The 27,843-nt window shown below is 40.0% G+C and overlaps 1 protein-coding gene across 2 annotated transcripts; it reads left to right on the top strand.

Annotated features, from left to right (window-relative positions):
* Positions 1-27,359, top strand: nat16 (N-acetyltransferase 16). Of its 2 annotated transcripts, XM_076724906.1 has the most exons (6): positions 47-185; positions 15,196-15,384; positions 22,076-22,301; positions 23,581-23,805; positions 23,968-24,311; positions 24,528-27,359. In XM_076724906.1, the coding sequence occupies exons 2-6, from the start codon at positions 15,326-15,328 to the stop codon at positions 24,754-24,756; spliced, it is 1,083 nt and encodes a 360-aa protein (XP_076581021.1). In that variant the 5' UTR covers positions 47-185; positions 15,196-15,325; the 3' UTR covers positions 24,757-27,359. The 2 variants fall into 2 exon arrangements, with proteins under 2 accessions (XP_076581022.1, XP_076581021.1); XM_076724907.1 differs by lacking the exon at positions 15,196-15,384 and having other exon boundaries at positions 1-185.
* Positions 27,360-27,843: the final 484 nt, after the last annotated feature.

Raw genomic sequence — 27,843 nt, 5'->3', positions numbered from 1 at the left:
ACTGGGAGGGGCGGGGCTTGTGGTTCGGGTTGAGTCTTCAGTGGATCATCGACAGAGCCGGTCTATCGGTCTTTCATTCATCACGACAACGGAACTGTGCAGCTCGTGCATCAGCTGTGATACCGTCTCCCATCCTGTCTCCTCCGACCAGGACACCAAGGACACCGCCGCAGCCATCATCCGCGGTAAGCCCCGCAGAGCAGACGGCTGGAGAGCGGCTGCCGGTTAGATAACGGATGGCTCAGTGCTGTCCTATAGGTTGTCTGAAGGAAAATTACCAGCCTATAACATCTCTATAAGGGCAATGGAGCGCGTGCGGTGTTGGATGGTGCTTAGTAGGCCCGCCGTGCTCATTATGACGTATTGGATTTTTATGATATTGTTTGATTTTAATCTCCAAAGATGTTATATAATATTATTAAAATGGCTTGCAGGCTTCTCAGTAGTGGCAGGATAGTGACCTTGTCGGATATATTAGACTCTTTTTCATCCTTTCTGTTGTCGCGGTGGTTACCCATCACTAATGACGACACGCACTGCAGAATATGAAGCTTAAACCTTGAAAAAAATCTTTTCGCGTTACCATCATGAAGGTTTTATTAGGAGGCAGTTTTTCACGATGCCATTTGAACGTTGCTAAACATGGAATGCCTTATAACATGCCATTAAGGTCATTATGGTCAAATTCAATTTCGTCCAATTCATCCATTGTATCCGCTGACCTAGTCCTGTAATACGACATAGATGAGAATATGCACAAACTAATTGAACTCAAAACACATTTAAAAAGTCAAATATAATATTGCACTTGTAATACATTGAAAAAAAACCAAACACATTTCTAATACTCATTTTAAGAGGTTGTAATATTCAGGTTTTGTTAATCTGTTTGTATTTATTTTGGCTGTGTTAGAGGGGTGGTCATTGAAGCTGTAGTGTGTGTTGGATAACATTTCTTGTTTCGGGAAATTTGGTCAAAATAACAGAAACACCTCATTCAATGGCAGGTGACGATGAGGATGCAGTCTGCAGCCATTTGTGATATTTCCAAACCTGTCAGTCAGGCTTAACTGGATCCACAACATCTTAGAGTGGGGTCAGAGGCTATTTTTTGGGTTCTGGCACGTACTTAGTCACGATTTAACAGCTGTTGTTAGTTGCAACTAATGATGGTTATTTTCATTTTTGATTAATCTAGGGCTGGAATGGTTAGTCGATTTGTCAATCAACTAATTTTTGATTGTGGAATTGAAACAAGTTGATTAATCATTCAAGCCAAAATGCCAGAAATTAGATAGCACCAGCTGTGTAAACATGAGTATTTTCATCTTTTCTCTGTTTAATATCAGTGTAAATTAAGGTTACGATGTGTAAGAATTGGCCACCTGTCAGAGGTTCCTAGTGGCCCTATTGGTGGACCAGAGTCTCCCCTTCCTAGAGCTCGGAACCCCGGGGGATTGTTGGTGATTACATGCAGGCAATGGAACCGGGCTCAGCAGCCTTCCAGTGAATACCACTGGGTCAGGACCGAGCACTGCCTCTGAGACCCATGAAGCCTGGTCTGGTGGCAGAGAAAACACTACTGACGTCATCAGCGGCTCTGACCACGAGTCTGTCTCTGGGGACAATGAACACACGGCATGCTGGGACAGAAGAGGAAGGTTGATCATCACCAGCGTGGAAAAGCTGCATCTAGAGTTGGAATATTTTCACATCTAACTCGGAGACCTAACCAGAGTTAGTGATTGTTGTAACAGTGGAAAGACAAGGCGGGGTTTGGTGAGTTTTATTTTGCTTCTGTCAAGTTTGAATGAAGTGTGTTTTACAATTAGTTAACTTGCAATGAAGCTAATTTTAGTTCGGTAGAGGAGAAAAACTCGAATTCAGAAGGTGTACGGTTGTATTTTTCTGTTTAATAAGGAACATTGTTTTAAGAATATTTCCTTTATTCCTTTCCTTTTTGAGTTTATTTTATTTATTAGACTAAATAAGTTAAGAGAGCTTGTGAAACGTAGCAAAATTGCTGCTCACGTACATCTCTCAGCTGAAACTACGGGTCTGTACTATTGGCCTCTTGAGGCACAAAATGATATCATGTGACAGGGCTAACCATTTAGCATGCAAACTTCAGTAGATATCTCTGCGACACAATACATAACGTAATTGTCCTGGTTTTGGACTGTTGACTGGACAAAACCAACCCCTGGACTCAGGGGAATTGTGATGGGCATCTTCCTCAGGTTTTTTGGATAAAATAACTAAGATTTAATGATAATCAACGTTGTTAATTTGAGCTCTAGATTAATGTGTTGGTTATTTTTCAGATAAATGCTTTAATAATCTAATCTGTGACAAATCAGAAAATAGTGAAATATGCCCCTCAAAATATCCCTAAAGATTATGTCAAAGATTCCCATTGAACACAGCAACATGCAGTCTGTGGGATGGAGCAGGGCATGATCTGATTCTGCAAAATATACCAGTGCATTTAAATTAGGGCTGTTGTTGCTTAATTTTCTCAACTAATTCATGAATTGTTTCAAGATCTAACCAACGTTGTTGATGTTTTTATATAGTCAGATGTTGATCAGGGCTGAAAATAACAGAAACACCTACCCACTGATGGCATGAGGTCTGCAGCCATTCGCAATAATGCAGTGTCTTCAGGGCTCCTCTTTTTAAACCAGACACCAGGGATTAACCTGTGTCCCATCCTTCCTGAACATGATTCAGACCCCCCAGATTGGTACCTATTAGTTGGATTTGGCCCTTCCGTGTTACTATAGAAGATATATTAATTTCCATTCATTAATGTCAATGTCAATGTCAATGTGTTTTGGGAGTAATTCCACTATTTTTGGTGGTAGGTAGAAATGTAACTAATGACCTTTTCAAATTAGATGATGCAATTACAATTACTGAAATTTAAATTGGTTTGTAACCCATTACCTTTGACATATTGAAAATAGTGGACAGCTACAGAGGACAGAAGACAAACACAGCCTATTCCCTGGATATTTCATTTACTGATGTAACATTACCTGACCTTACGGTGGTGTAAGGCAGTTTAGGCTGTGTGAGCTTGCTTTTCATCGGAGTGATTGTAACATTTGTAATATAAACTGAAGAAACTTGGGCTCCAACTCTCAAAGGCCTGCATTATCACTCACAACTATACCGAATTTTGACAACAAACCACAAAGACTTTATGGCAGCTGAAGATGAGGATGCAGTATGCAGCTATCAGGGATGTTTATTTAGAGTTCTCTTTTTCAAACCAGTCTTTGACAGACACTAGGGCTTAATTTTTACTACCTCTTGCCAAAACATGATTCTGAACCTCTCAGATTGGGATTGATGTCATAAGGGAGCTACTGTATTTACCAGTTTTCACCCATACATTACACGCAACCAACAGGGAACTGTTGATGTACTCTATTTGTAATTAGCATGAGATTTTGTAGTGAGAAGGAGAAGACCTGTCAACAAAGTGTTGCTAAAATGGCTGCAAAAGCAGCATTGCCTGCAGTCCACTGTGACTAAAATCCAGTGTTATCACTAACAAATCACTAAAGTCATTGGAATTCATTGTCTGGAAACCACAGAGATTCTTGCCAGTGCATCCAATAGTTGTAGAAATAATTCACTCTGCACTCAGAGTGTGACAACCCAACAAACGCTGTCATCCTTAGAGCCATGCCACCACAAATAATGGCCAACAATGCACACAGTTAGCCACAGTATTGGTGGAAATGTTAGCCATAGAGGCACCTGTACATATGCTTGTAAATTGCATGTAAGGACCTCTGACTAAATTTTACTAAAAGAAGAAGAATGCATTCAAAGTGATTAGATCAGACCCACAAATGCTTCTGCAAAACGAGAACCTAGACCGACTCTTCGGTGTAGTTTTACCTTCTAAGAATGTAAGGAAGACTCGTGTGAAATTAACAGACATGGGCCCTATCCTGTAACCTTATCGCTTGTCTCAAAGTGCTCTTGATTGGGTAATGGCCCTTTGGTATGGAGTTAGTGTACAAGGAACAGTGGTAGATTTCTAACTCTGAATTGGGATGCCAGTTGCAGTATAGGACAACAGAAACTACTGTAGGTATCAGAGTTTTGAAGGGGCTGCAGTGGTTCGGGTCAGTGCTCGATGGTATCTCCTGTTGACAAAATATAAAGAAATTGTTTGGTACTCATCATGAACAATTAGTAAAATACTGTAAACCACTACATATACAGAAGACATTCCAAGATCTGACTTTTTTTTTTTTTTTTTTTACATAATATAAAGATGTTTAGGCTACATTTGTACACATTCTAGCCATTCCTCAGCCCCAGTAACAATGCATTCTGGGAAAATTCTTCACTTGATTTGACTATTCATGTGGAAACGCTCCATTTGGCGGTCCATCTGGACTCCAGATAACCACTACTACCCCTTCATCCCAAATAGAAATGAGACACACTAGACTACATGAGAGTGCACAAAGTGAAGGGATAGGACCAAGATTGCCAGGATAATTCTTCTTCTACATGTAAAGCATACTTAGTTTTTGAAAATGGGTCTGGCTCAGTGATAATCATCTCTAAAGAAAAGTGTACAGATACAAGAGTTCAGAATATTTGGTTCAATTTGCATGTAGGCTGCAACAGTAATTTGGGAGGCATAGTGTCTGTAGGGAAAAGGCATCAATCATGCAATCAGCAAACAAGCTGAAAGCATCTCACAAATTATCACTTATAAAATTGATATGGCAAATTAGTCATTTGTCATATGTTCATCTGATTAATTTAAAGCTAAATTTGGTACTTTTCAAACTGGCTCTTATTCTGTCTTTTGATCAATCGAAGTTTGCACTTGCCACCTCCCTAATTTAGGAAAAACACAACCGTTTTACATTTGCAGTATCACAACTCAACAGGTCTCAAAAACCTGGGTCGTCACTATGAGTGACTCCTTCCACACACTGCAAATAGTAATTCAATCCATTGTTAATAAAAACTTCTGATTATAGTGCAGCTTCAGATAGTGATGGGGCAGGGGGGATAGTGATGTCCCCCCCCCCACCCCCCACCCCCATCATCAACATCATCAACACCACCCTCATTATCGTTATCATTATCATCAAAGTACATGATAAGCCCCTCTCTTTTTTTACATAGTGACTCTCAAAATACTTTCAGTTGTCACAGCTTGTATGGCTGTTGTAGGGAGAGAGAGAGATGGGGCGAGAGGGAGACAGGTTTGGATGTGATCTGATGTCTTTTGACAGTTTGGTATTTGGAATTGAAAGCATGGAGGCATTATTGTATTAATCATGGAAGGGAGAGAAAAAATAGGAAAGCACAACATGGACATCCTATTCTTTCCACTTTTGTCAACACATTAACTCACACAGTCCAGTCCCTCTGTCTCTCTCTCCCCATGCAAACAGGGGCAGGATAAACATCAGTGGATGTTTATGTAGACAGGAATTGGGGATATGGTTCTGTACCTGTTACCTTGGGTGTAGTTTATGTGTGTTGTTGATAATCTGACTGATGCTTCCATGTGTTTGGGTGAAATCCAACCCATTCTTATGCTGAATGTGGTTAGTTGTTAGGTCTTGCACACACAAACGTGTTTTTGGCCATTCGGCTGCAGTTGAAGAAATATCTCAACTGAAGTAAACAGTACAGTACAGTATCTGCTCAGATATGGGATCACATATTTTGGAAAATTACTTTTGAAAAGGTGGGAGTCATATTGCATCAAGGAAAAGACATCAGGGGTGGGTGGTATACCAGTTTCTTCACTGTCCCAGGTGTCACGTTCTGTCACAACATGGATTTTGCAATCCTGTCATTACTGTAAATGTTGTTGCATATTAACAATAATGTGCTTCACTGTGGCTGCGATAACATGCAGGTAGAGGGCTACGCATGTATCTACTGTATCTGCTAACTGCTATTTTCCTTGCTATAATACCAATTCAACAAGACGATGTGGAAGGTCAAATTACGAGCAATCTGCTTGTTGCTGCTACAACCAACACAAAAGTCTTCATCTCCTCCCACCCACCCAGGAAGTGAAGACCCAGTGGATTAACTTGATGCAAATGTCCTCACAATTGGAAGCCTTTTAGGCTATACAGTATATGTGCTCTGATCATTTTACTGCTTCAATGTACAGTACAGAGCAGGATTCACTTCTAAACTGAATTTCATGGTTGCATCGATACCATCCTCAAATTTAAAACCTCTATTTTGGCCATTTTTTGTTGCTTTACTTCTTATTTTGATTGTTAGAATGTTGAATTTGGCATTAGCTTGTTCTGCAGCTAATTTGGCTTGTAGCCTCTATTGTAGACCCACACGCAAGAGCAATGCTGGTGTATTGAGGGACATTCGAGAGAAACTGTGTGAAAGTTAAGCCTCATTTGAAGCTAATTTAATAGCCAGAGTAGAAGGCTGGACGTGGGAAACATTTTTTTCACTTTGCCTTTTGTGCAGTGTCACATGGACAAAGCTAACGTTATCTCCACACTTATACTGCAACACAAGCTCAGCTGGTTTGTTGTTGGACGAAAGCCCCCTCTGCTGCGTGTTTTGTCGGTACGTGTGTCTGCTGCTGCCATATGCAACAGGCTCCTCCTTCCAAAACTCACTCACATACCGTATTATCATTCTTATTTGGACCCAGTAAACACACCCGTTTTTAAAACTATTTTCTCTTTCATAAGATGTGTTCCCTTAAGTTGCTAATAGGGTGAAAAGGGGTTGAATGATTTTCGTTTTGAGTGGAGTATCCCTTTTATTTTTGTAGTACTGTGATATAGCAGTCATTATAAAAAACAAACAAACAAAAAAGAAATATAGAAAGACAAAAAGTTTAGGTGATGCCACTCACCCACATTTGTGCATTGACAGCTGCAGATTTTCATGTTTATTTAGAACATTGTAATGTGTTTAATGTGTTTTGGAGGAAATAAATTCCTAATGACTGAAATTAAGTTGAAAGCATCTCCTACGGCTTTACGTGACAAACACATGGGGGACAGAATCAGTTGTCAAGACTGCCAAGAATTGCCAGAGTCACTGAACATCATGATGAGAAGCTCAATAGGAGAGCCATAAAAAAAAGACTTTCTTTCACTTTGTGCTTTAAAAGTCTGAAAGGAGAGTGTGTTAATATGTTAGTGGTGACTGATATATAAGTTACACAAAAGAGCGATTTATGTTCTGCTTTGCTGAAAAAAAGAGAAAAGTCTCCAAGAATGAGGACCCACAAATGGTGGAAAGATATTGTTTAATAAATGATTGTCTCACACACACACACACACACACACACACACACACACACACACACTGAAGGGACATTGGAGATTAATGACTGTATGGGTGCTGCTGTTAAGAGGGGAGGCCAGCCGAGGAGGAAAAGAGAAAGAAGATTTAGGGGAGCAGAAGAGAAGCAGGAGGAGGGGTGTGATAGGGAGGCTGGAAAGAAGAAGAGGGGGTGGGGGTGTTAAGAGGAGCTGAAGAATGAGGCTAGGAGGAAGTTAGGAGGGTTTGGACTAAAATAGAAGGAGGCAAGGAAGAGGTGAAGGGTCAAGAGGAGGCTAGGAGGAGTTGGAGGGTTTGGAGAAATCTAGAATGAGACCAGGAGAGGTGGTGGAGGATGATGTTGTCCACCTGCGCTTTCATTGTTTGCAGATTGGCCTTATTCATGATGAACTGCTGCAAAGTCAAATAGGGCTTAGTCCGTGTGTGTGTGTGTGTGTGTGTGTGTGTGTGTGTGTGTGTGTGTACGTGTGTGTGTGTGTGTGTGTGTGTGTGTGTGTGTGTGTGTGTGTCTGTGTGTGTGCTGGCTCATTTATTACTCACATGTGGGGACTTGCCATACTTGTGGGGACAAAATGCAGGTCCCCATAATGTAAATCATTACATTTTATGGTGAAGACTTGTGTTAAGGTTCAGATAAAGTTAGGGACAGGTTAAGGTTAAGGTTTGGGTTAGGGTAAGGCAAGTAGTGGTTATGGTTAGGGCAAGTCTCCACGAAATAAATCTAAGTCTATGTAACGTCCCCAGAATTGATGAAAACCTAACGTGTGTGTGTGTGTGTGTGTGTGTGTGTGTGTGTGTGTGTGTGTGTGTGTGCGTGCGTGCATTGCCTCAGTCGCTGTCTCTTTCTGAAATTCGACAGAGTTGACACAAAAGTACAAAACACAAAGCTGTCATTTTTGTTCTCTTAACTCTCCCTTCCACTGTTTTATCATATTTATTACACCCACAGCTATCTGTGGGTGTAATGACAAACACATAATCCCATCACCCATCCCCCACAGCCATCCTCTCCTCCCTGTGACCCTCATTGATCTTACAGCAGGAGTGCTTTGAGCTGCCAGCATTCACTGCATTTATTTGTACACGAATTTGTCATGTGGCAGAATCCAGCTTTGTGAAATGCCATGTCAACAGGATGCCCAGTTTTAAGAAAACCTGGTTTACAAAGTTGCAGTTACATGGCATGACATACATTTATGCACTTAAATTATTTTTAGAAAGTATTTCTACTTAGTATTTGTGCATGATGATGACCCGGGCAAATAACAGCAGTGCGGCAGGATGAACAGGATCAATCTCTGCTCGCAGCAGTGTGTTGTTGTACTCAAAATAATTCTGTCCTAAATCTGACAATGAAACTGAGTCTAGCTAAAATAATAGGTAATGGTGATATTCTGTATATTCACAAGATCAACAAATCTCTTGTGCAGACCAAAACCAACAATGATTTGATCATACCAACAAGTATGTGTATCCAAAGTCTGACAGATTTTATTCCTCTGTGCCACAGAGACCAATGAGCCACTCTTGCACTTTTTATCCATGGACAAAGCCAGGCAAGCTGTTTCCAGTCTTTGTGCTAAGCTAAGCTAACTGGCTGCTTGTTGTAGTTTCATATTAAATGGAAAGATATGAGAGTAGAATCAATCTTGTTGTGCAACTGCAAGGGAGCAAATCAGCATATTTTTCAAAATGTTGAAGTATTCCTTTAATTAGAGCTGGACTGACAATCATGATATTATTTTGACAACCTAAATATGCATTTTCGGGGGAATCAGAAAATGGTTTGAGCCCTAGGACTGAGAAAGAATGTTTCTCAGCAGAAAGACTGTTCACAGTTAGAGTTTTGTAGTTCTCTGTAATGTAGCACAGTGAAACACAAATCTTTACTAAAACAAATATTTGCACACTTATCAACACAATCACAATGATGTACACTTACAAAGTAATCCCACAAGAACTGCATGGCTGGCAGTTGGCTAACCAAGGTGGTTTTCTTCCTGGGTTTGGCTCCTGGGGCCTCAGGACTGACCCTTCCTTAACCCCAACTCAGGCCTCCGGAGGTGTGCTCCTTCCTCTTGCTGCTCTCCCACTTCATGCTGCTCCTGTCCCTGCCTGAACCCACCGTGTCTTTGTCATCCTGGTCAGAGTCCTGGTCGGAGCTGCTGTAAACCACCTTAGTACTGCATTCCCTGTTGTCAAGCTGTCCTCCATTGGTGTTGGAGGCTGTGGTTGCTCGTGCTCCAGCCGTGTTCACCAAGCCTGCTTCTGTTGCCTGCTCGCCCAGTTCCAGTTCTGGTGCCCATCCTACCACCAATCCCTGCCAGCTAGCATTCCCCGCTGGGTCCCCCGGTCTTGAAAACCTCGTCCTCTCAGTGATAAAGTAATAGATTAAAATGTACTTCTGAGTGGTCCCTGAATGCAACGTGCATATAGCCGTTGATAATGTCATGTCAATGCATCATGCATCATCTTTTGAGCATCATTACAACTTGGAATATGCTAAACTGGATGACCTGCAAGGACAAATGCACTTGGATAAAGTTAATGTTCTTCAGCAGAGTTTGGATGCCCAACAAGCAACTTTCACTAGAACGTATTCTGACAGAGACAGTGTTATGCAGGCAAGTTTTGTGGAGAGCGAGCTAATTTTTAAGAAGCTAAAATCTCATTCAGAAGCAGCATTTCTGAGGAGTGCCTTCTTGCTGCTGTGGAACTGCTAGCACGGGACAAAGTAAAATTGCTCTAAACTGTCAGTTTTTCTTGAAGAATTAATGGAGATGAAGGGAAAACCTGTCAGGGTTTGTGATTTGGCCTTCATGGTGGATAGTACCAAGCACCTCTCAGAGCTAAACCTCAAGCTCCAAGGCAAAGCAGCTCCCAGCCACAGCATTAGGGGTTAATGCAGAAAAGAAGCATATAGTTTAATTTCAGATGGACTCCAAGAGCTGTTAATTTGCATTTGGCTGACACCACTATAGAACTTCTCCTTAACAATCATGTCACAGCTCACAGGAAACAGCAGCTTACAAATAAGGAATTATTTTACACCTATTCCATTAATAACTCTTAAGTCTTTAAACACATTATATATATCATTTTGTTGTCCAATCACATCAAATTTTATTATTATTGCAATTATTTTTATTTTTTGTGACACAAAACATTAAATAAAAGGAAAATGTAATAACACAGAAACAGAAAAAAGGCATGGAAAGAAAATTGCACACAATATTATTTCCAGCATTACTGTTGTGGTTTGTGACTCTGAGGAATGTGGTATAACATCTTGTCATGGGGATCACAGCTTACAAGAAAGCAACTGCAGCAACTGGTAAACCTACACTACCCTATTCTGAATTATGCATAGTGCCTCAGAGCGCATTATTTATGACCAATGCTACAGTGTAAAGGTGGCATCTTAAACCATTAAACACATTTGCTGAAGTAGTTCAGTGAGTGCCTGGAGAAAGCAGTGCTTCAAAGAGTGGGGTCATGGTTCCTCAGATGCCAGTTGACGGACCATAGAGTGATTGCCAAGGTAAGTAATAAATTGTTAATAGTTATTATTATTATTTGGTAGTTGATTACACACAAATGTCAAAATTCATAGCATAATACATCTTTCTTTATTTCTAGGAAAAACACAGCTCCCTTATCTCCTTTGCTGTTCATTCTTCCCCTGGCTGGTCTGTTACCAGCCAAAGGCACAGACCATGTTTTTTCCATGAAGAATGGATCCAGTCTTTGTGAAAAGAACTGTGAATGAGCATTAAAACCGTATGCTCTCTAAAAATAAAAATGAAGAAAACATTTTTTTTGAGTCTTTTACATATTATTTCATTTCACCAGTTATTGTGGAAACATTTCTATCCAGCTTCATTATTATTTTTTGTAGTTATCAAAGCTTTCTCACTCACTCACTCACTATAATCCAAATATAACAGGAAAAAATACCGAACTGCACGTCTTTCTTCCTCGATGATTAAAGGGGGCAGTTTGAAATACTACAAACCTAACAACAATGTGTGGAGCTGTTGGGAAAGTGATTGTTTGTCATGCAGATTCTTGGCTGATTGGTCTCGAACTGTCTACATTGACCAACTGCATTTCCCCAATGGCTAAACATGGTGTTTAACAGCTGTCATCTCTGCTGCAATTGCATTCCTCCACAGTGTACTTGGAGATATCTCAATTTATATTACATAAGAGATGATGTCTGTCCAAATGGCAGTACCTTACTAACTGCTTGTCTTTGTACAATTCCAAAACATTCTTGAAATGTCCACCCTCACTTATGTCTTTACTGCAGCCATCTCATACTTGGACAAGACCACACATCCTTCCCTATGGTCATGGCCTTCGGGCTCCAGAGACAAACCAATATTAGCTTGCAATCTTTCACAACCTGCATGGTGTCCAAAGGTGATTCTGCAGGAGCCACAGATGGATTTGTGGGATCTGGAATGTCAACTACCATGGTGACTTGGAGCCCACTGTAAACACTTTGTCAGACTAGTCAAGGGAAGATAAAAGATTCGGACGCGTAGTATTCCCATTGGCTTCTTGTGAGGTGTCCTAAATGCGGAATTGGTTGTCTTTCACTATCCATGTCTGTCGAATAGTGTAGTTTCTGTCTATTCCAGGCATACGACCTAGACAGACTACTAGCCAGCTCCAACAACTATGGCATGTCGACTTTTTATGTTTTTGTGTGTGTGCATGTGTTTGGCTGGCAGTTGGTTGGAGAGTTGGTGGGGTTGGTGCATGGGGATGGGGTGCAGCTTGATTGTACTACCAGATGTCACCAAAGTAAAAGAAAGGTCAGATCCCACACATAGTGACTTTAAATTTAAGCATTATTCGAAGTCAAAAGAATAATGAGAAAGAACTTTTTTCATAAAGTTTCAGGTTAAGAATATCTTCATGTTCCTTTCAGCAGTTTCAAAAATACCGTCTCTGGAGTGTAAGTGCTCCTGAATCCCCTAAAGCAAGATAACTGCATTCCATAGGAACAAACTTTATTGATACTTTGTCTGAAAACTGGACAATGGCAGTAGCAGTTTAACATTTCAACACATATTGGAGAGTGACAGTTAATCAGTTGGACTCAAACCTGAAATATTTTAATGCACTTACATACAACAATATTTTCATTTTTGTGTTACACATCACTTCTACAACACTAAATCCATGTAGACAGTGGACTATTTGGTGCAGTGACAGAAACACATATATTGCATAAAAGAGCATTACATGCTGTGTATCTTTTCCTATGTTTAATAGGGAGGTTATCATAGGTTACCAAATTCTGACAGATGTGCAGGGATAACACCGTATCCCTTTAAATAATTCTTTACTTCTCTGGTAATCCAAGGCTTCTGTCAAAGCCTAATGCAACAGTAATGGTTAGTATATTGATAATTTAGATGAAGGGATTTTTCAATCAGTTTAAAAAAAATGACTGCAAAAAAACAAATATGTGAATTTAAAACCAAATATTCACTTGTTTTTAAAAACCTTTCATTCTGATGCTTTGATCAATTTTTAGTATAGGCTGTTCAACAAAAAGATAACAATAACAAAAGAATATTTTATTTAAGGTCAAAATTTACTCTTAAATTTAAATATTGGATTGGTTTTTCTTAGCCTCATCCCATTTTTGATAAGATTGCAAAACTTTTTTTTTTTTTTTTTTTTTTTTTAGCATACCACGGTATACTGCAGTGTACGCATGGTCTTACCTTTACTTGTAAATGAAATCCATTCGCCGATCCCTCTGGAAAAGATCTCCGATCTATATATTTATATAAATATCTAGATATATTTATTTATATTTATATAACTATATAGATAAATTTATAGAATATTTAGTCTCTGCTGTTCGTTGAAAGCCAAACTATCCTTGAGGTTCCAAAACTTCTTAAAGCAATCTGGCTTTGAATGTGAGTAGTTAATCTTTCTCGGTAAATTTTTTAAGTCTTAAATTCTCGTTTTCATCCAGACATCGTCACACATTGAGAACAAAAGGCAGGAAAACATTACAGGTGGTTTCTTGTAGCACAGTCAAACAGTCTTTTTGGGTGTACCACTCCATTTGAAAAGAGCGAGGTATCTTCTGTCAAGTCATTTGAAGGAAACCTTTTAGCTCCAGCATTGGTCTTCCATTATTTTAACACTTCCAGTTTTGAGAAAATTTTAAGCTTTCATATACAATCTTCCATTTTTGGCAGACCAAAAAAATAAAAATAAAATGCTGCAGTGCACTTGGCTTACTGATTTTTTAGCTAGCGTATCAAGCTGGTGCTTGACATCTCTGCGAAGACAAAAAGCAACAGCAAGAACAAGCAGGAACCTGTGGGCTCATGCAAGCCCCCTTCAGTTAGGCAGAAGTACTGTCTGCCTCACCCCTTGTTTTTTCAGTACAATTTTATGTCAGATCAGCAACTAAATATGTTACACACTTCCATTAAATACATCACCTATTCTATGGAAAATCAAGGCATAATAAAAGTGTCTGCCAACATTTTGGTAACATACAGAGAGATAGCAACTGGCACCCGCCAAATGCATGTGCTCAACCCAGTTTGTGAGGGATTGAGCGGTCCAATTGTTATTCAACAATTTTTCTCGGTTGGTCTGATGTGACAACCTGAACGACTGTCACTCACACAGCCAGACACACCTCCTTGGATACATTAAGGTCATTTTCTTTGGAATTTACTGCATATTGTTTTATCTACACTGAATTTCTTAGAAAGAATGAGCTTAAAAGTTTGTGCTCACTGAGTTTCATGCTATTCAAGATTAAATTTTAAAGAAGATTTCCTTTTGTAGAAATCTCTTTACAGTGGGTTTCACCTGTAAGTGGTTCGCTACCAGCAAATCTAAAGGCTGCCATTAACCATGACCTCTGTCTTTATAATGCCTGGCAATGGAGTAATCCATATTGCTTTAATGAATGGCTGCATTGTACTTCTCAGTGTGTGAAGATTAAGATTTCTTTCTACATCATTCCACAAGGGCATTTTAGGAGATAGAGCCCGATGTTTAAATGCTAATATATAATAGTGTGTGTGACAGGTCAGTAAGCTACATGCAGTTAACTTCTTGTCACACCGATGACTTTCAGGCAGTTTTGAAAATTCAAAAATAATAATCCATCTGGTACATTTTAAAAGATTGCTGTAAAACTGTATTAGATACAAAGTTTGTGATGGTAAGTCCAACACAGATATTAGAAGTCATGGGTTTCAGATTGCCTGCCCACTAGGCATTATTTAGCTTTTGTTATAGAGAGTCATTCAGATCATGTTATTTGGGAAATATACATAAAACATAATCCAAACTACAAAAATATCATGTTTAGAAGTTTATACTAGCTGCTACTCAGATTCTAGCCATTAAGTTGTCTGTTGAGGGACTCTGCTGCAACAATACTTTTTGGGATTGACATTGTAACAGTAAGCTGTGGTACAATGCCATTACCTTAGTTAATAATCAGAGCAAAATACATTACGAAAGACGTCAGAAGATGTCAGTAGTGGTTTTGATTTTATGTAATTAAAGCAAATACACCTCAATGAAATGTGAAAATGTCAAAAACCTTCTTTCAATAACTGCAGAATATCACTTGAATATTGGGGCATGATGCATAGAAACAGGTGGATTTGCTGCAATTCTGTGAATATGCATGTTTAATGCATAATTAAACATACACAAATTGAACCAGTGTAGTTGAAGATGTCGAAGTATATCGCACAGTTTTCTTATTTTCATGGCAACAAGCACAGAGTGATTGATTGACAGATTTACCAACTAATCATTTTCTGGTGCCTGTGTGTCAATGGTTTGTTTCATGTATAGGCTTGGCTGCGTGGGAAAAATGACATGGATCCTGCTATCGCACAACAGAGTGGTATGCTTATGTGTTTGCGTCAGCATGGAGCCTACTGGCACGAAGCACTGGAGCCAAGGATCTACCCGGGAGACATGAATGATTTTGGTGTCCATGTTCTCATCACTTGACCAACAGGATAATCTACTGAAGACATGGTGTGTTCCCTTGGTTTTGTATTATTCAGGTGCTCAAGAGACCTGTTCTTTTCAGTATGATGGTCCTATCTATTCTGTGTGGAAGTGTGGCAAGAAAAAGCTGGCAGCATATTCCAAATAAAACAAAATTTGTTGTGTTCATGAGGAATATGCGCCACATTTGACTTTGATTTGTAGTTGCTATAATACCAATCGATCTCTCTTTGCGTGCTTAGCTACAACCCTGATTCCAAAAATGTTGGGCCACTCAGTAAAACATAAAATTAAAAAAAGAATTCAATCATTCACAAACAAACTGTGTTTACCGACAATAGTTTTACAAAGTGCTCCCGACACCATGCAGTAACCTCCTTTACCCAGTGTGTTCACAAAGTGGTGAACCTCGCTCCATCCTTGCTTGTGAATGACTGAGCCTTTCGAGGACGCTCCTTTCATACCCAATCACCTGCTACCAATGAACCTGTGGAATGTTCTAAACAGGGGCTTTTGGAGCATTCCACAACTTTTCCAGTCTGGTGTTGCCCCTGTGCCAACTTGTTTGAAATGTGTTTCAGAATAAGCAGATATTTACAAAAATCACTGGAGCTGATGAGGGGCCACATTAAATGTATTGTCTTTGTACTGTTTTCAATTGAACATGATGATGTCAAAAGGGATTAGCAAATTATCACATTAGTTTTATTGATGTTTTACACAGCATCCCAACTTTTTGGAATCAAGATTTTATAATAGATAATTTTTGATCCTTAGTTGTTTTTGTTATCATTGGTGATAGAATTTTGTGTCAAGTGTGTAGTTGTAGGGGAGCTTTAGGCAACTGTGGTAGTCTCATACAGCCCTCCAACCAAAAAATGTGGGTATGCAACAAACCTTATTCTTACCTCTGTCTAAACACAGTGTGTGTAAGCCTAAAGCTCTCCCATCTGGTATGGGCATCATTAAATGACGAGACCCCAATCTGCAGTGAGCATACTGTCATTTGCTCGCAGTGGCGTATTTGATGGCAGTTCAACAGTCTTTGCAAATGTGCCAAATTCCATTTTGTTTGGAGTACACTGCCAGCCCAGAAGAGGAAGGAAGCAAGAGCATGAGAGAGTGAATAGGAGAAGAATGAATCAATGAGTGTGTGTGAGAGAGTGGGAGACAGAAACACAAAAACAAACAGCATCGCTCTCATTGGCAGGACCAGGCTACCCAGCCACGCCTGACACCTCATTTCAAAGCATCAAAGCATGATGGAAAAATACCAGTGTCCACAGTGTGTATGTGTGTGTGTGTGTCTGCTGTGACCAGACAGTGTTTTCACTACAAATGCCCTTACAGCTCACATGGCCCATTGATAGATTATTGGAACATGTCTAGCATTTCTGTGTTAGCCTCTGCAAACCAACCAACTTCCCTAAAGGACCTCTAATCCCCTCTCTTAATGGCATCAAAAGACAGTGCTGAAATGAACACAGCACAATCACAAACTAACAGGACACCAAGAACGGTTAGAAGGCTTTCAGTAACAAAATACAGCCACAGTAATGAAGAATGAACATGGAATAATGCCCTTGAGACTATGTTAAATGTGTCCACATTTTTGTAAAAGTCTTCATGCAATTATTATTATTATTATTATTATTATTACAAATTACAGATTTTATCCATTTAATATACAGAGATGGATCTTTACATTCTGTAGGTTTTGAGCTTTTCAGTATCCCTCTAAAAAGTGTATCTTAGAGGGTTCCTGGTTCACCTGATCCTGTCTACACCAGACATTTTTCAACAAGAATTTGAAGTTGTTTTCAAGCAAGTCTGATGGAACAGATGTGCTGTGTGTTATCCACATATGCAAAACAATAGCATGCTCTTGTTCTTCATTCACTCAGTAAGTACAGAACAGTATGACAGTACACTTGGAAGTGCTTGTATAGTGCTGACAGGCAAATTGTTACATAGATACACTCATGGAATAGAGTTGAAGTACAAGTAACATGCAGCTAGTTGTGGTGCAGGTGTAGACTACTGTACTGATTTAAGGTTTAAGCATTGTGACAGTGGACTGTGTCCAGTGTGGACAGGCTCTAAGACTTGATTAATGCTAACACATTATTGTTATTTCACTGGCATAGCCTGTAGACATGTCTCATGAACTCTCAAATTGGAGGTAAAGTCTGTGTTTTAAAATGTTACGGATGCGAGATCTTGAAATAAAGGTAATTTTCAAAACATTTCAACTTTTATTATTTTGCCACTTTTTTGGGGTTGACAAACATATCTAAGCCGTCCGGCTTTTTTGTAGATAAATTGGACTCGAGAAATGGACCAATTAGTATTGCATTAGTGTGAATATTTTACTCATGGCTTGACACATAATATACTGAACTTGAGAAATGATTGATCCTCTTTCACAACCCTTTTCCAAGCTCACCCCTTGGAGTTTTAATGTGGTGTGTATGTCAGATGAGAGAGTTGAGGGAGACTCAAAGGGAGCAAGCATGACAAGCCATGTTCAGACTGCTGTTAGACAGACTCCTCATTCACCTTTGTGAAACTAGTGCAATCTCACATACAGTATGACTGATGTTTGTCCTCCCCAAACTTGGATTCTCAACAAGAGGATTTAGCATATGGCAATTCTGTGCAATTCTTTGCAGTTATTTAAACTTTTCTGGAGAATCTGCACATGGTTTCTGCTGTCTGCTGAAGCATTTCTACGTCGAGTAACATCCCTAAGTGCGCCCTCCATCACTGGAGACACTTTTGCCTTTCACTTTGCTAATTTTTTCGCTTTTCTTTGAATCCCTGGAATTTCTTCAACCTCTCATCTTCTTTCATTTTGATGCTGATGTCACTTGTGGCTGCTCTAGCATTCTCAAACTCTTTCTTCTGCTGACTATTTTGGGGAGTATGCTGTATTTTCCCCAACTTGATTTCTTGAACTTGGTCATGCCACTGTATGCAGAGTCATCGTGCAGTCTGCACCTTGGGTCCTCCTGGACCCTGTTCCTGGCTTGTGCTTTCATTTTCAGTGACTTGAGTCCAGCCTCTTCCAATCCCTGACAGGATTTTCCAACGTCAGCCCCACTTCATCTGCCAGTGGGTAACTCTAAATTCGTCTTTCTCTCCTTGCTCTTCCACAGCCCTTTTCTGCTGCTTTCTGGGATAACAGTTCATCTTTGGAAGGCACAATATAGATGCACTCATTGTTGGTTTGTATTTAGCTCAGGACACTAGTCCTGATAGTCTCCTCTTTCCTGGAGTTGCACAGCTGGTGATGGACTCCAGGTGGAATCTTTCTTTCTTGCTTTGTTAGGAGCTTGCAGGTCTTGATGTTTGCAGCTGTCCCACTTTGGCTGCTGTACTATATAGATGGATATGTGAGGACTGGTATGTCTTACATGTTGATGGCTTGGCTCTAATTCTTTCTGTTGATGTGGCATTTCAGTGCAGTCCTACTCTTTCTGTCTTTCCTGCTTCTTGACCTTCATGCAATTGTGGAAAAGTATAAAGCTACCCTGTGTCTGTGAAGCCATTCTGTTAGTTCAACCCCATTCAGTCCCAGTAATCCTCTGTCTCGCAACCCTCCATCCACAATTTGGGAGATGAAGACCATGCAGAAGAGGAGGTTATTGTAGTTCAATTCTTGATAATAATGAACTGGCATTGTTAAAGCCCATGCAGACAAGCAGTGGGAATAGTGTGTTGCCTTAGTACAGGGTATGCCATACTACCATTGGGAGAATAATTGTAGTTATTCATATATACTTTCTTTGATGCTTCATTGATAGATAGACTTTATTCTCTCCAAGGGAGCAATTAGAACTGAGGTTAGCGTTAGGGCTGAAAGGGGGGAATTTCTTTCCAAAGTGTGTGTCCGTAATCAGTGGGGCATTGTGTTCACAGCCGGTATGGCAGAGAGACACAGAGCAAAATCTGCATTTTTCAATTTTTCTATTTTAGGGTCCTACATCCATGTCGGGTTGGGAGTCGTGTGAAAAATTTAATGCGAGTGTGACCATGGTTATGTTCTATGCCAAGTGCTATATGTATGATGGCACTGATATTGAGATTCAGATAAGCTCATGTCTTATTGACCTTTTAGAGTGCTAGACATTCAGGAATCAATGCATTTTGCATTGAAAGCTATATTGTTGTCAATCCAGGCAGAACTCAGACTGGTACGCTCTGTTTTACAGTCTTAAGTACTTTTAGTCCCTACTACTGTTTCATGTCCCTCTCTGAGCTCCTTCATATGAATATATGTAAATCCCCCATGTGGGAAACTCATAATTGGCAGGTGAATTCCGTATTTTGCGTCAGCAAAACATTAATCAGAATGGTTTTGCTGACAGAAAATATGGAATCATATTAACAAAATTAAGTTTTTTCAATCAAAAAATTTTAAATCAGTGCGGACTTTCAGTACTTGACATTGTTCATAACTATTAATAAAATTTGGTCAACATTCAAAAACTATTGAGATTTCAAACCCAGCCCTAACTATATGTTATTTTATGTTATCATGTACCTATCTTGTTTTCATATTGTTGTATCTTATCATAATGAATCACTTCTCTTTTGTGTGGCTTCTTATATTATGTTGCATGTTTTCTTTTTGCTCAAGCTTGTTATATTTTATTTGAGCACACTGTACACATCATGTGTTAATGCATTGTGTCCCAACTTAATTAAATGCAAAAATATTGATAAGAATGAGCATCTTGTTTTTGTTTTCCGAAGTGCAGAGCCCTAACACCTGGCACCTGCATTTTCTAAGGGTCAATGTTGGTCATTTTGTTTAATATTATTTAATATTCAATATTAGTTCTGTTTGCACTCACAACACTCGCAACACTTCCTCAAGTGTTCACTGCTGCACTGGTAGAGTTTTGTGTATTCATTTCATTGAATCTAACACAAAAGCAGTGTCTTATGTATCCATGTACCTTATCAGGATCAAGTAACAGTATTATGGGTGACATAAGGCATAATTGTTTGATGAAACAATTTTGGTTTCAGCTTTTTCCATTTTATCTTGCCTATTTGATTCCATGAATCATTAAATCAACTCATGGATAAATACCAGTGTTTGTAATGTGGAGTGAGTATCAGAGGGTATCAGTGTACCGATTTACAGGATTTATAGGTAAGATGTGTATCAAGATAGGTGCCATTTTCTCACTTCCTGTGTCTGTTGTCATTTATCTGTGTCCCATCTTTCTGTCTTTCTGTTCTGCCTCCAATTCTCTTCAAACTGTCTTATCTGTGGTTTAGTTTTGTTGTTTCTTGCATTCTGTCTCTGGTCCATTCTTCTACTATCCCCTGCATTTTTTTTTCTATACTTACATTTATCTCTCCTGGCAGTCATCTGTGTTTGGTTACCCTTTTGTCAGTATTTTGGAACCATGATGGTGTTTCTGTTGATGTAGAGTGGTAGTCAGTAGTTGAGTTTATGGTGATGTTTTGTCAGCTGTGTGTTTCTCCTCTTGTCTGTGCTGCTCATTAATTTCTGTGCCAATTTCATTCCCATCAATCCGATATCTTTTTCAGTTTTAAGTAGATGTTGGCTCTTACAAATCTTTTAACCAAAACCTTGGAAGGTGCACATGCGATTGGTAACATAATAATTATTGCCTTATGACTTGGTAAGTTAAGGCTTAGGCTTCTGCCTTGGATGCCTGTATTTTGCAAATTTATGAAACAAGTCCAATTTTCAAAATTAATGTTGCAGAAATAATCAGTATTACCCTATGTCGAAACTGCTCTCAAATAGATATCACTCCTAAACTCTCACCCACTCTCAAGGATTGGTCCTATTGAATGTTCTTCTCTTTCCATCCATCTGAAATTTCACAGAGTGCAACCTAATACAGAGCTGGTAATGTGGGCTACCGTGGTGAGTGTGTTGTCACTGCCAAAGTTGGTGTTGGCATGACATGGGTGCAGTGAATGGCCTTTAACACCCTTTAAGTCTATAGAGTCCATTATAGCATGTCACAACATGTCGTGGCACTGTAATCACCATGCTGCTCCAGAGTTGCTCGAGATTGATAGATGCAGAACTGAGTGTGGAGGCTGTGATAAGGTGGCTCCTCCTGGCATCACAGTTGCACGGTGTTGCAGTGTGAAGTGTTGTCCGTTAAACGGTATGAAAAGAGCCTGCAGCAACTACTTGATGGCAGCACAAGAAGGATCGTTAGCCAGGGTGAAGTTACTCTTTTAGAAGCTCCCATATACTAAATGGAGACATGCTTTCCCTAAAATAAAAACTCTGGTTATGCTTTACTACTTCTACTTCTCTGCTTTCATGGACTGCTGACAGTATGTTTCATTCATGCCCTCTGAACACACATGGCTTGGATTATACATCCAATTATGATACCGTGATACTGATGCATTTGTAATGTATCTTCTCTGTGACCAGAGCCACTAATTTGATTATTCTTTACATTGTATCACACCATTGTATCTGTATTTCTGTATCACCCAGCATTTTCCATATGTCAGAAACTCCTATGTTAGGACAGCTCTTGAGTTCTCCTCAATCCTGGTTTAAGAAAATTCTTAAATGTTTTAACTTCCATGCTGTGAAGCTGGAAAAGTTGTGTGTCACTTTTACTGGTTGAGAATGACACCCTGCTCTGAGACATTTAATAAATACAATCGACAATAATCTCTACTCCACTTTGTATCTCATCAGTTCTTTCAAGATGAAGATTGATACCAGCCTGACTATGCCCCAGCTTCCAGAGGCCCTGTCCCAGGCAGGCCTTCAGTTCACTGTGGCCACTGAGGAGGACTTCGATGAGATCATGGCTATGAGCCAGGACATCTATGGAGGCCTTGACTACCTGCCCACTAGATACACCAGCTGGCTGCAGGAGGCCAACCGCACTGTCATATTGGCTCGCAAACAGGGAAAAGTGGTAAGTTAGATTGATAGTATGAAAACACTTTAAAGTTCTTTGGTTCAGAATAGGCAAAAAGTCTATTAGGAAGTCAGGAAATTTATCTGTGTGCTTCTAGTTACTTGTTTTTTTAGTGTGTAGAAGCACACAAAGACACACGCACTCACAAGGTGAAAACAAGATCAATTCGCAAGTGGTAATAAGGCAACCTAAGCATACAGTACACTCTATGATGTGATCCCACTGCAAATTAATGGTTACTTGTTTAACTTTCACCTTATTGTACATATTTAATTGCACTTATTCACAATGCATACATACAAAATGTCACAGCAGGCAGATAAAAAGTTAACAGTTTTAATGAATGATCAGGGAATTGTGCAAGATCCAGATGTGTCAGACCCAGTGTCTTAAGAGGGAACAGACTGACAGGGCGCAGATGAGGACAGGTGAGGATTTGGCACCTGAGCACATACACAAAATTAGTCAGGAAGGCAGGTGGCAGACAAAAGCAAAAACAAGACAAAAAGTACTTGGTTTTAGTCGTTACCATGGAGGTAGACTGATGTTTCGACGAATACTGGTGCTTTTCTGATTGATTAAGTGCAGCTGTGCTCAGGAAGACAGGAGGCTTGGCCCAACCTGTTGGCCATGCCCTGCAGAGACACAGACTCAGACATGACAGACAAGGGAGAGACAGACAGGGGACAAAAGGAGAGGAAAACACAGGGGCGCAATGCGGAAAAGGAGGGGAGACTGCAGATCTTCACACTGGCAGGTAGTGGTACTGCAGTGGCAGCCTGTGGCAGGTAAGTGGCACTTGTTTTGCGGCTCAGATATGCCTCCCCGACATGCTGTCAAATAGGGTGGGGCCAAATTTCTGTGCATGGTTTGTTGTTGGGTCAACAGCCATGAATCTATCGTATTTTTTCCTTTCCATTCTTTTTATGTAATTATTTCCACCATGGAGGTTATGATTTTGCCCATGGAGCTAAATAAAGAGGAACAGAAAACTAGCTGTGACAGGATTGCCACTAGCTGCCACAAGAGTACCACTAGGTGCCACAAGAGTACCACTAGGTGCCACAAGAGTGCCAATAGCTGCCACTGGAGTGTCATTAGCTGAAACAAATGAACAGCAGACAGTGCTCCGTGTGCTGATTAATATGTTCCTGTTTCCCAAATTTCCAAAACAGCTAAGAGAAATGGGATTTTTTCAGCCATGCTACAGGAATGGCATACAGTTCTAAAAACAACCATGTCAATGTCATCATTCGTACTTTTTTTTGCTTGGCAGATTGCTCTAGAGTCGGTTTGCGTGATCGACGATGGGGAGACCATGCTGGTGGAAGGTCTCCGTGTTGCCCCACAGGAAAGGGGCAAGGGTGTGGCAGGAGTTCTGCTGCGCTTTTGCTCTGAGCTGGTGAAATCCAAGTACCCAGAGGTCAAAGTAACCCGCTTGACCCGTGATGATCAGCTTGGACCCAAGGATTTCCAGAAGTATCGCATCATAACCAAGCAGGTACCGGTAACAAAAGCAGACTAAAGGTTCTTTCTTTGTTTGGATCTGTGATTATGCTCAATGGCTATTGTTATTGCTTCAAGTAAAATGCAAAAAGTCTTGCATACAGTCCGTGGGGTTGCAGTTCTTTGTCAGCTCAGACAGTGGCTTCCTTCTCTACAGGGTATTCTGCTTGTGCGCTTCAGAGCTGAAGACCTCAAGCTCCGTCTGTCTGAGCTTGGTCTGGGTGGAGACATCCAATCCTCCTTGTCAACTTCCTCCTCCAACTCTCTTCCGGTGCGTCTTGACCATACAGCTATCCATCGGCTGTATCTGACCACTGACCTGATGCAGGGGGTCCTTCCTAATGCCACCATCATTCAAGACTGGCAGCCATTCAAGCCTTTGCCAAGCAACATGGCCATCCTACTAAAGAAGGATATCGACTGGATGGTGGATGATCTGTCCAGCCCCACTGTGGCCAGCCTCTGTACCTTCCCTTTCAGGGTGCCCATTGGAGATGACTGGTAACTGTCCTTTATTTATTTAATCATTGTGGTGGTGTGCACTACTGTCTACCATAGAATTGTTTGATTGCACCATTAGGGTCCAGCATTGTTAATTTATTAGATCCTGCACATAATTACTTTAAGATGCTCATAACATTTAAGAGTTATTCGATTTCAGAAAGAAATAAATCCTTGTTCAAATTCATTCAAATGATACTCTTTTTTTCTTATGAGGTATTACCTGAACATTGACATGTTCGGTAAAGACCTGGACCTGGCTCGGCAGCAGTTCTTGTGCCACCTGCAGTGCCACACTGCCACCCTGAAGGGTCACGTGATGTGTCAGATGTTCCTGGATCCACCACTCTGGAAGCCCATGGCCGAATTCTGCCATAACACCCTGAGTGTGGAGCTGGTGAAGGAGTACACCGAGCAATGTGTGGTGGAGTCAGACATCATCTAATTACAGAAGGTGGACGGAAAGGAGTAGAAGATGAAGGAGCCAGAAAGGAATGAAGATAAAGGTCTAGAGAGCAAGGAATGGACACAACTCAATTACATTTAACAGAAAAACACAACCCTCTGCATTGAGGAGACAGAAACCAAGCAAACAAAATGTAGTTACTACAAAGCAGAACAACTAAATTTCTAAGATTGCAGCAAGTTTGATTTAACAATCCACAAACAGAGTGTGGACAAATCATCATTAGCACATCATGTAATCAGCTACAATAGGTCTGTGACGAAAAGTACATTTGTAATGATTCTAGTATTCACTTGGTGTCAGAGATATAACTGATATAACTTTACAGTTATTTTTAAGTTCCATTTGTAAAGCCATAGTTTTTAAGTGTGCTGATATTAATAACATTAATATTTAGTGGCCCCAATAAATACAAAGAGGGAGAAGTAAATAACCTGAACACCATTAAGAGAGAGGTCCTCATGGGTCAAAAAGTTTTGACCAGATCCATGATTGATACGTGCAAAACATAACCAATCATAAAGTTCATCAATTATTATTTAAAAATAGAGACCCAGATGGTTTACAAATGGTTAACAGTGTGATCTGGACAGAATTAACCTAAGTTTAACTCTCTATGAAAGCCACAGCAATTGAATCCAGAGTCCTGCAATTCCATTGGAAGAAATTTTGGTCCAAGACATAGCTGTTATAAATGTTGATGTGACTGGGCCATAATGCAGTCCAATGCAACAACACTGCAAACTATAACCTCAAAAGTGACCATAGAGTTTTACCATCACCTTATTAGCTGACCTTGAATTCAAGTTTTATCACAATCATTACAGGTGTTTTTGATTGATCATGTCCACCCCCTGTATGTCGTATGGCATGGGAGGGTAGAATAAGAATGATGAACTTGGGGGAGCTTTCTCACACCGGTAGCACTGATGTAACCTAAAATCTATACACAGTCAACATGCAAACGCTTTTCTTTGAAGAAAAGATTTAAGTACCCTAAGGGCATCTCAAACCTTTCATCTCTGTTCTCTCTGTAAATATGGACCTTCTAAATATGTTCGCAAGCTGAGTTGAGTTACTAAATCTGCACAACTCTGAAGGCACTTTATTGAAACTTCACAGACAAGTTGTGTCTACGTTAGAATGAAAGGAATAGTTCAGGATCAAATAAGGGCAATTTACAGATCCCATCACTCTAATGTTGATGGCTGCATCTGTTAACTTGTATTACCATAGAACATCAACAACCAGTCTCTGCAGAAACAACAAACAAAGCCTGTTAGTGAAATGAACATGCTCAGTCACCAATTGGCTGACAATTTATCCTTCTTTATGGTAAAATTTATGTCTTAGCTTTAGTCTTTTTGTTTCAAATCTTTCACTGTGTGTGTGTGTGTGTGTGTGTGTGTGTATATATACTATATATGTGTGTGTGTGTGTGTGTGTGTGTGTGTGTTACTAATTTACTTTTTAGTAATAAAGTACTAATTAGTGTTTATTTCACTTAAATGCTGCAAAAAAATTTTAACAGAAATTAATAACTTCTGAAGATCTAAGTGAAACCTAGGCTTACTTTTGCAGATGCCAGCATAATGCCAAACAAAATGCTAATGCCTGAAAATGTTCAACAGACTATAGTGCAGTTTACTACTGGCTTCAGCTCACATAGACAGAAAGGGTAGAATGAAAATAACTGTGTTAAAATTAACAGAAATATATTGTTATATGTGTTAACCATCACTAATATTAGCTGACAAAGTCCTTTTGAAAAATAGTATTCCCTGATGAGTTTTCAGAGAAGGTTGGAAACTAATCTGTAGGTTTTTGTCTAGACATGAACAGAATACTGTGGATTATACCATGGACAAGGACAGTACTGTTTTCTGCACGACCGACACCTGTCTGTTAAAATCAGGACACCTCAAACATAATTCCAGTTGGCAGTTTAGTAAGGTGTTGATCCACAGTGACCCTCTAGAAAAGCTTCAGCACTCCTTGTCAAAGATTCCCCAAGTATGTGGAACTGTAATCAAGGGATGAACAGCATTCTTCCAAAACATATTCTCTCATTTGGGGAGGGATTTTTCACTTGTGTGTATGAACCTGGAAGTAGAGCCGTGCGCAGGACTGTTGTCTTAATTGCGCTCCTGCCCACTCCCACTGGACTTACTACCCACTCCCACAATTTGTGTTCCAGACCTCCCGCTCCCACCTGCTGCAAAGTTTAAACTGCCCACTTCTGTGAGATTTGCTTTGAGTCCTGCAGGACCTGCAGGATCCCATTCCCAATGCAGTCCTCTAATGCATACCTATAGGTAATATCTTAGCAAAATTATGTTCTCCTGTGCATTTAAACACTTTGATTTGATTTTTTGTTGATCATCTGGCTAAATAATTGTCCTGTTTGGTCATTAGTAGCCACTGTACCTTGTATATGTTTACATGGTAACGCCAACAAGCGTCCTCAGGTTCAGTCTAGTCCACAGCCATGTAAGAGGACTTTCTAAATGTCTGTTCACGTGGTGTTTACTCTTAATAAACCAGTGGTTATTTCAAGACAATGTGATCATTGGCTTACACACAAAAAAATAATTTTCATCCCACAAAATTTTTTTTGACCACCCGCAGTAAAGTTTAAACCACCTCCTCCCCAACTTTTGCACTGGTCCAGCAGGACGTGCAGAATCCCAATCCAAATTCAGGCCACTAATTGTTAAGCAATCATCGCAATAATAATTTATACTATGTTACCAGTTAGCTCAGATGTGAAAATATCCCTACAAATGATGACAACTAAAACTCTGGCTCAATTTATTGGCCATGTTAACTCCAAGGCTCGATTGATGGCAATGTTGGTTAGCATGTTTAGTTAGAGTTTAAGATATGCTTAGCATAGCTACCACTGTGAGTGATGGAACAAGATGATGATTTGCAGCCAGTTGTGGGAGCCCAGGAGCGGGAAAGCATAATCATGCCCACAAAGACAAACACAGAGAAAGACACACATGAAAGGCACAGGAGACAAGTGGGCAAGGGGGGAAAAAAGAAGGAAACACAGGGAAACAC

The sequence above is a fragment of the Chaetodon auriga genome, chromosome 24 (genome assembly GCF_051107435.1).
Source record: "Chaetodon auriga isolate fChaAug3 chromosome 24, fChaAug3.hap1, whole genome shotgun sequence".
Taxonomy (NCBI): Eukaryota; Metazoa; Chordata; class Actinopteri; order Chaetodontiformes; family Chaetodontidae; genus Chaetodon; species Chaetodon auriga.
This window is presented reverse-complemented; position numbering and strand designations above follow the sequence as displayed.

Coding starts and splice junctions, on each gene's coding strand:
- nat16 (XM_076724906.1), top strand. CDS start 15,326: ATGATTTTGGTGTCCATGTTCTCATCACTTGACCAACAGGATAATCTA. Junction 15,385..22,075: donor GATAATCTACTGAAGACATG/GTGTGTTCCCTT, acceptor GTATCTCATCAG/TTCTTTCAAGATGAAGATTG. Junction 22,302..23,580: donor CTCGCAAACAGGGAAAAGTG/GTAAGTTAGATT, acceptor TTTGCTTGGCAG/ATTGCTCTAGAGTCGGTTTG.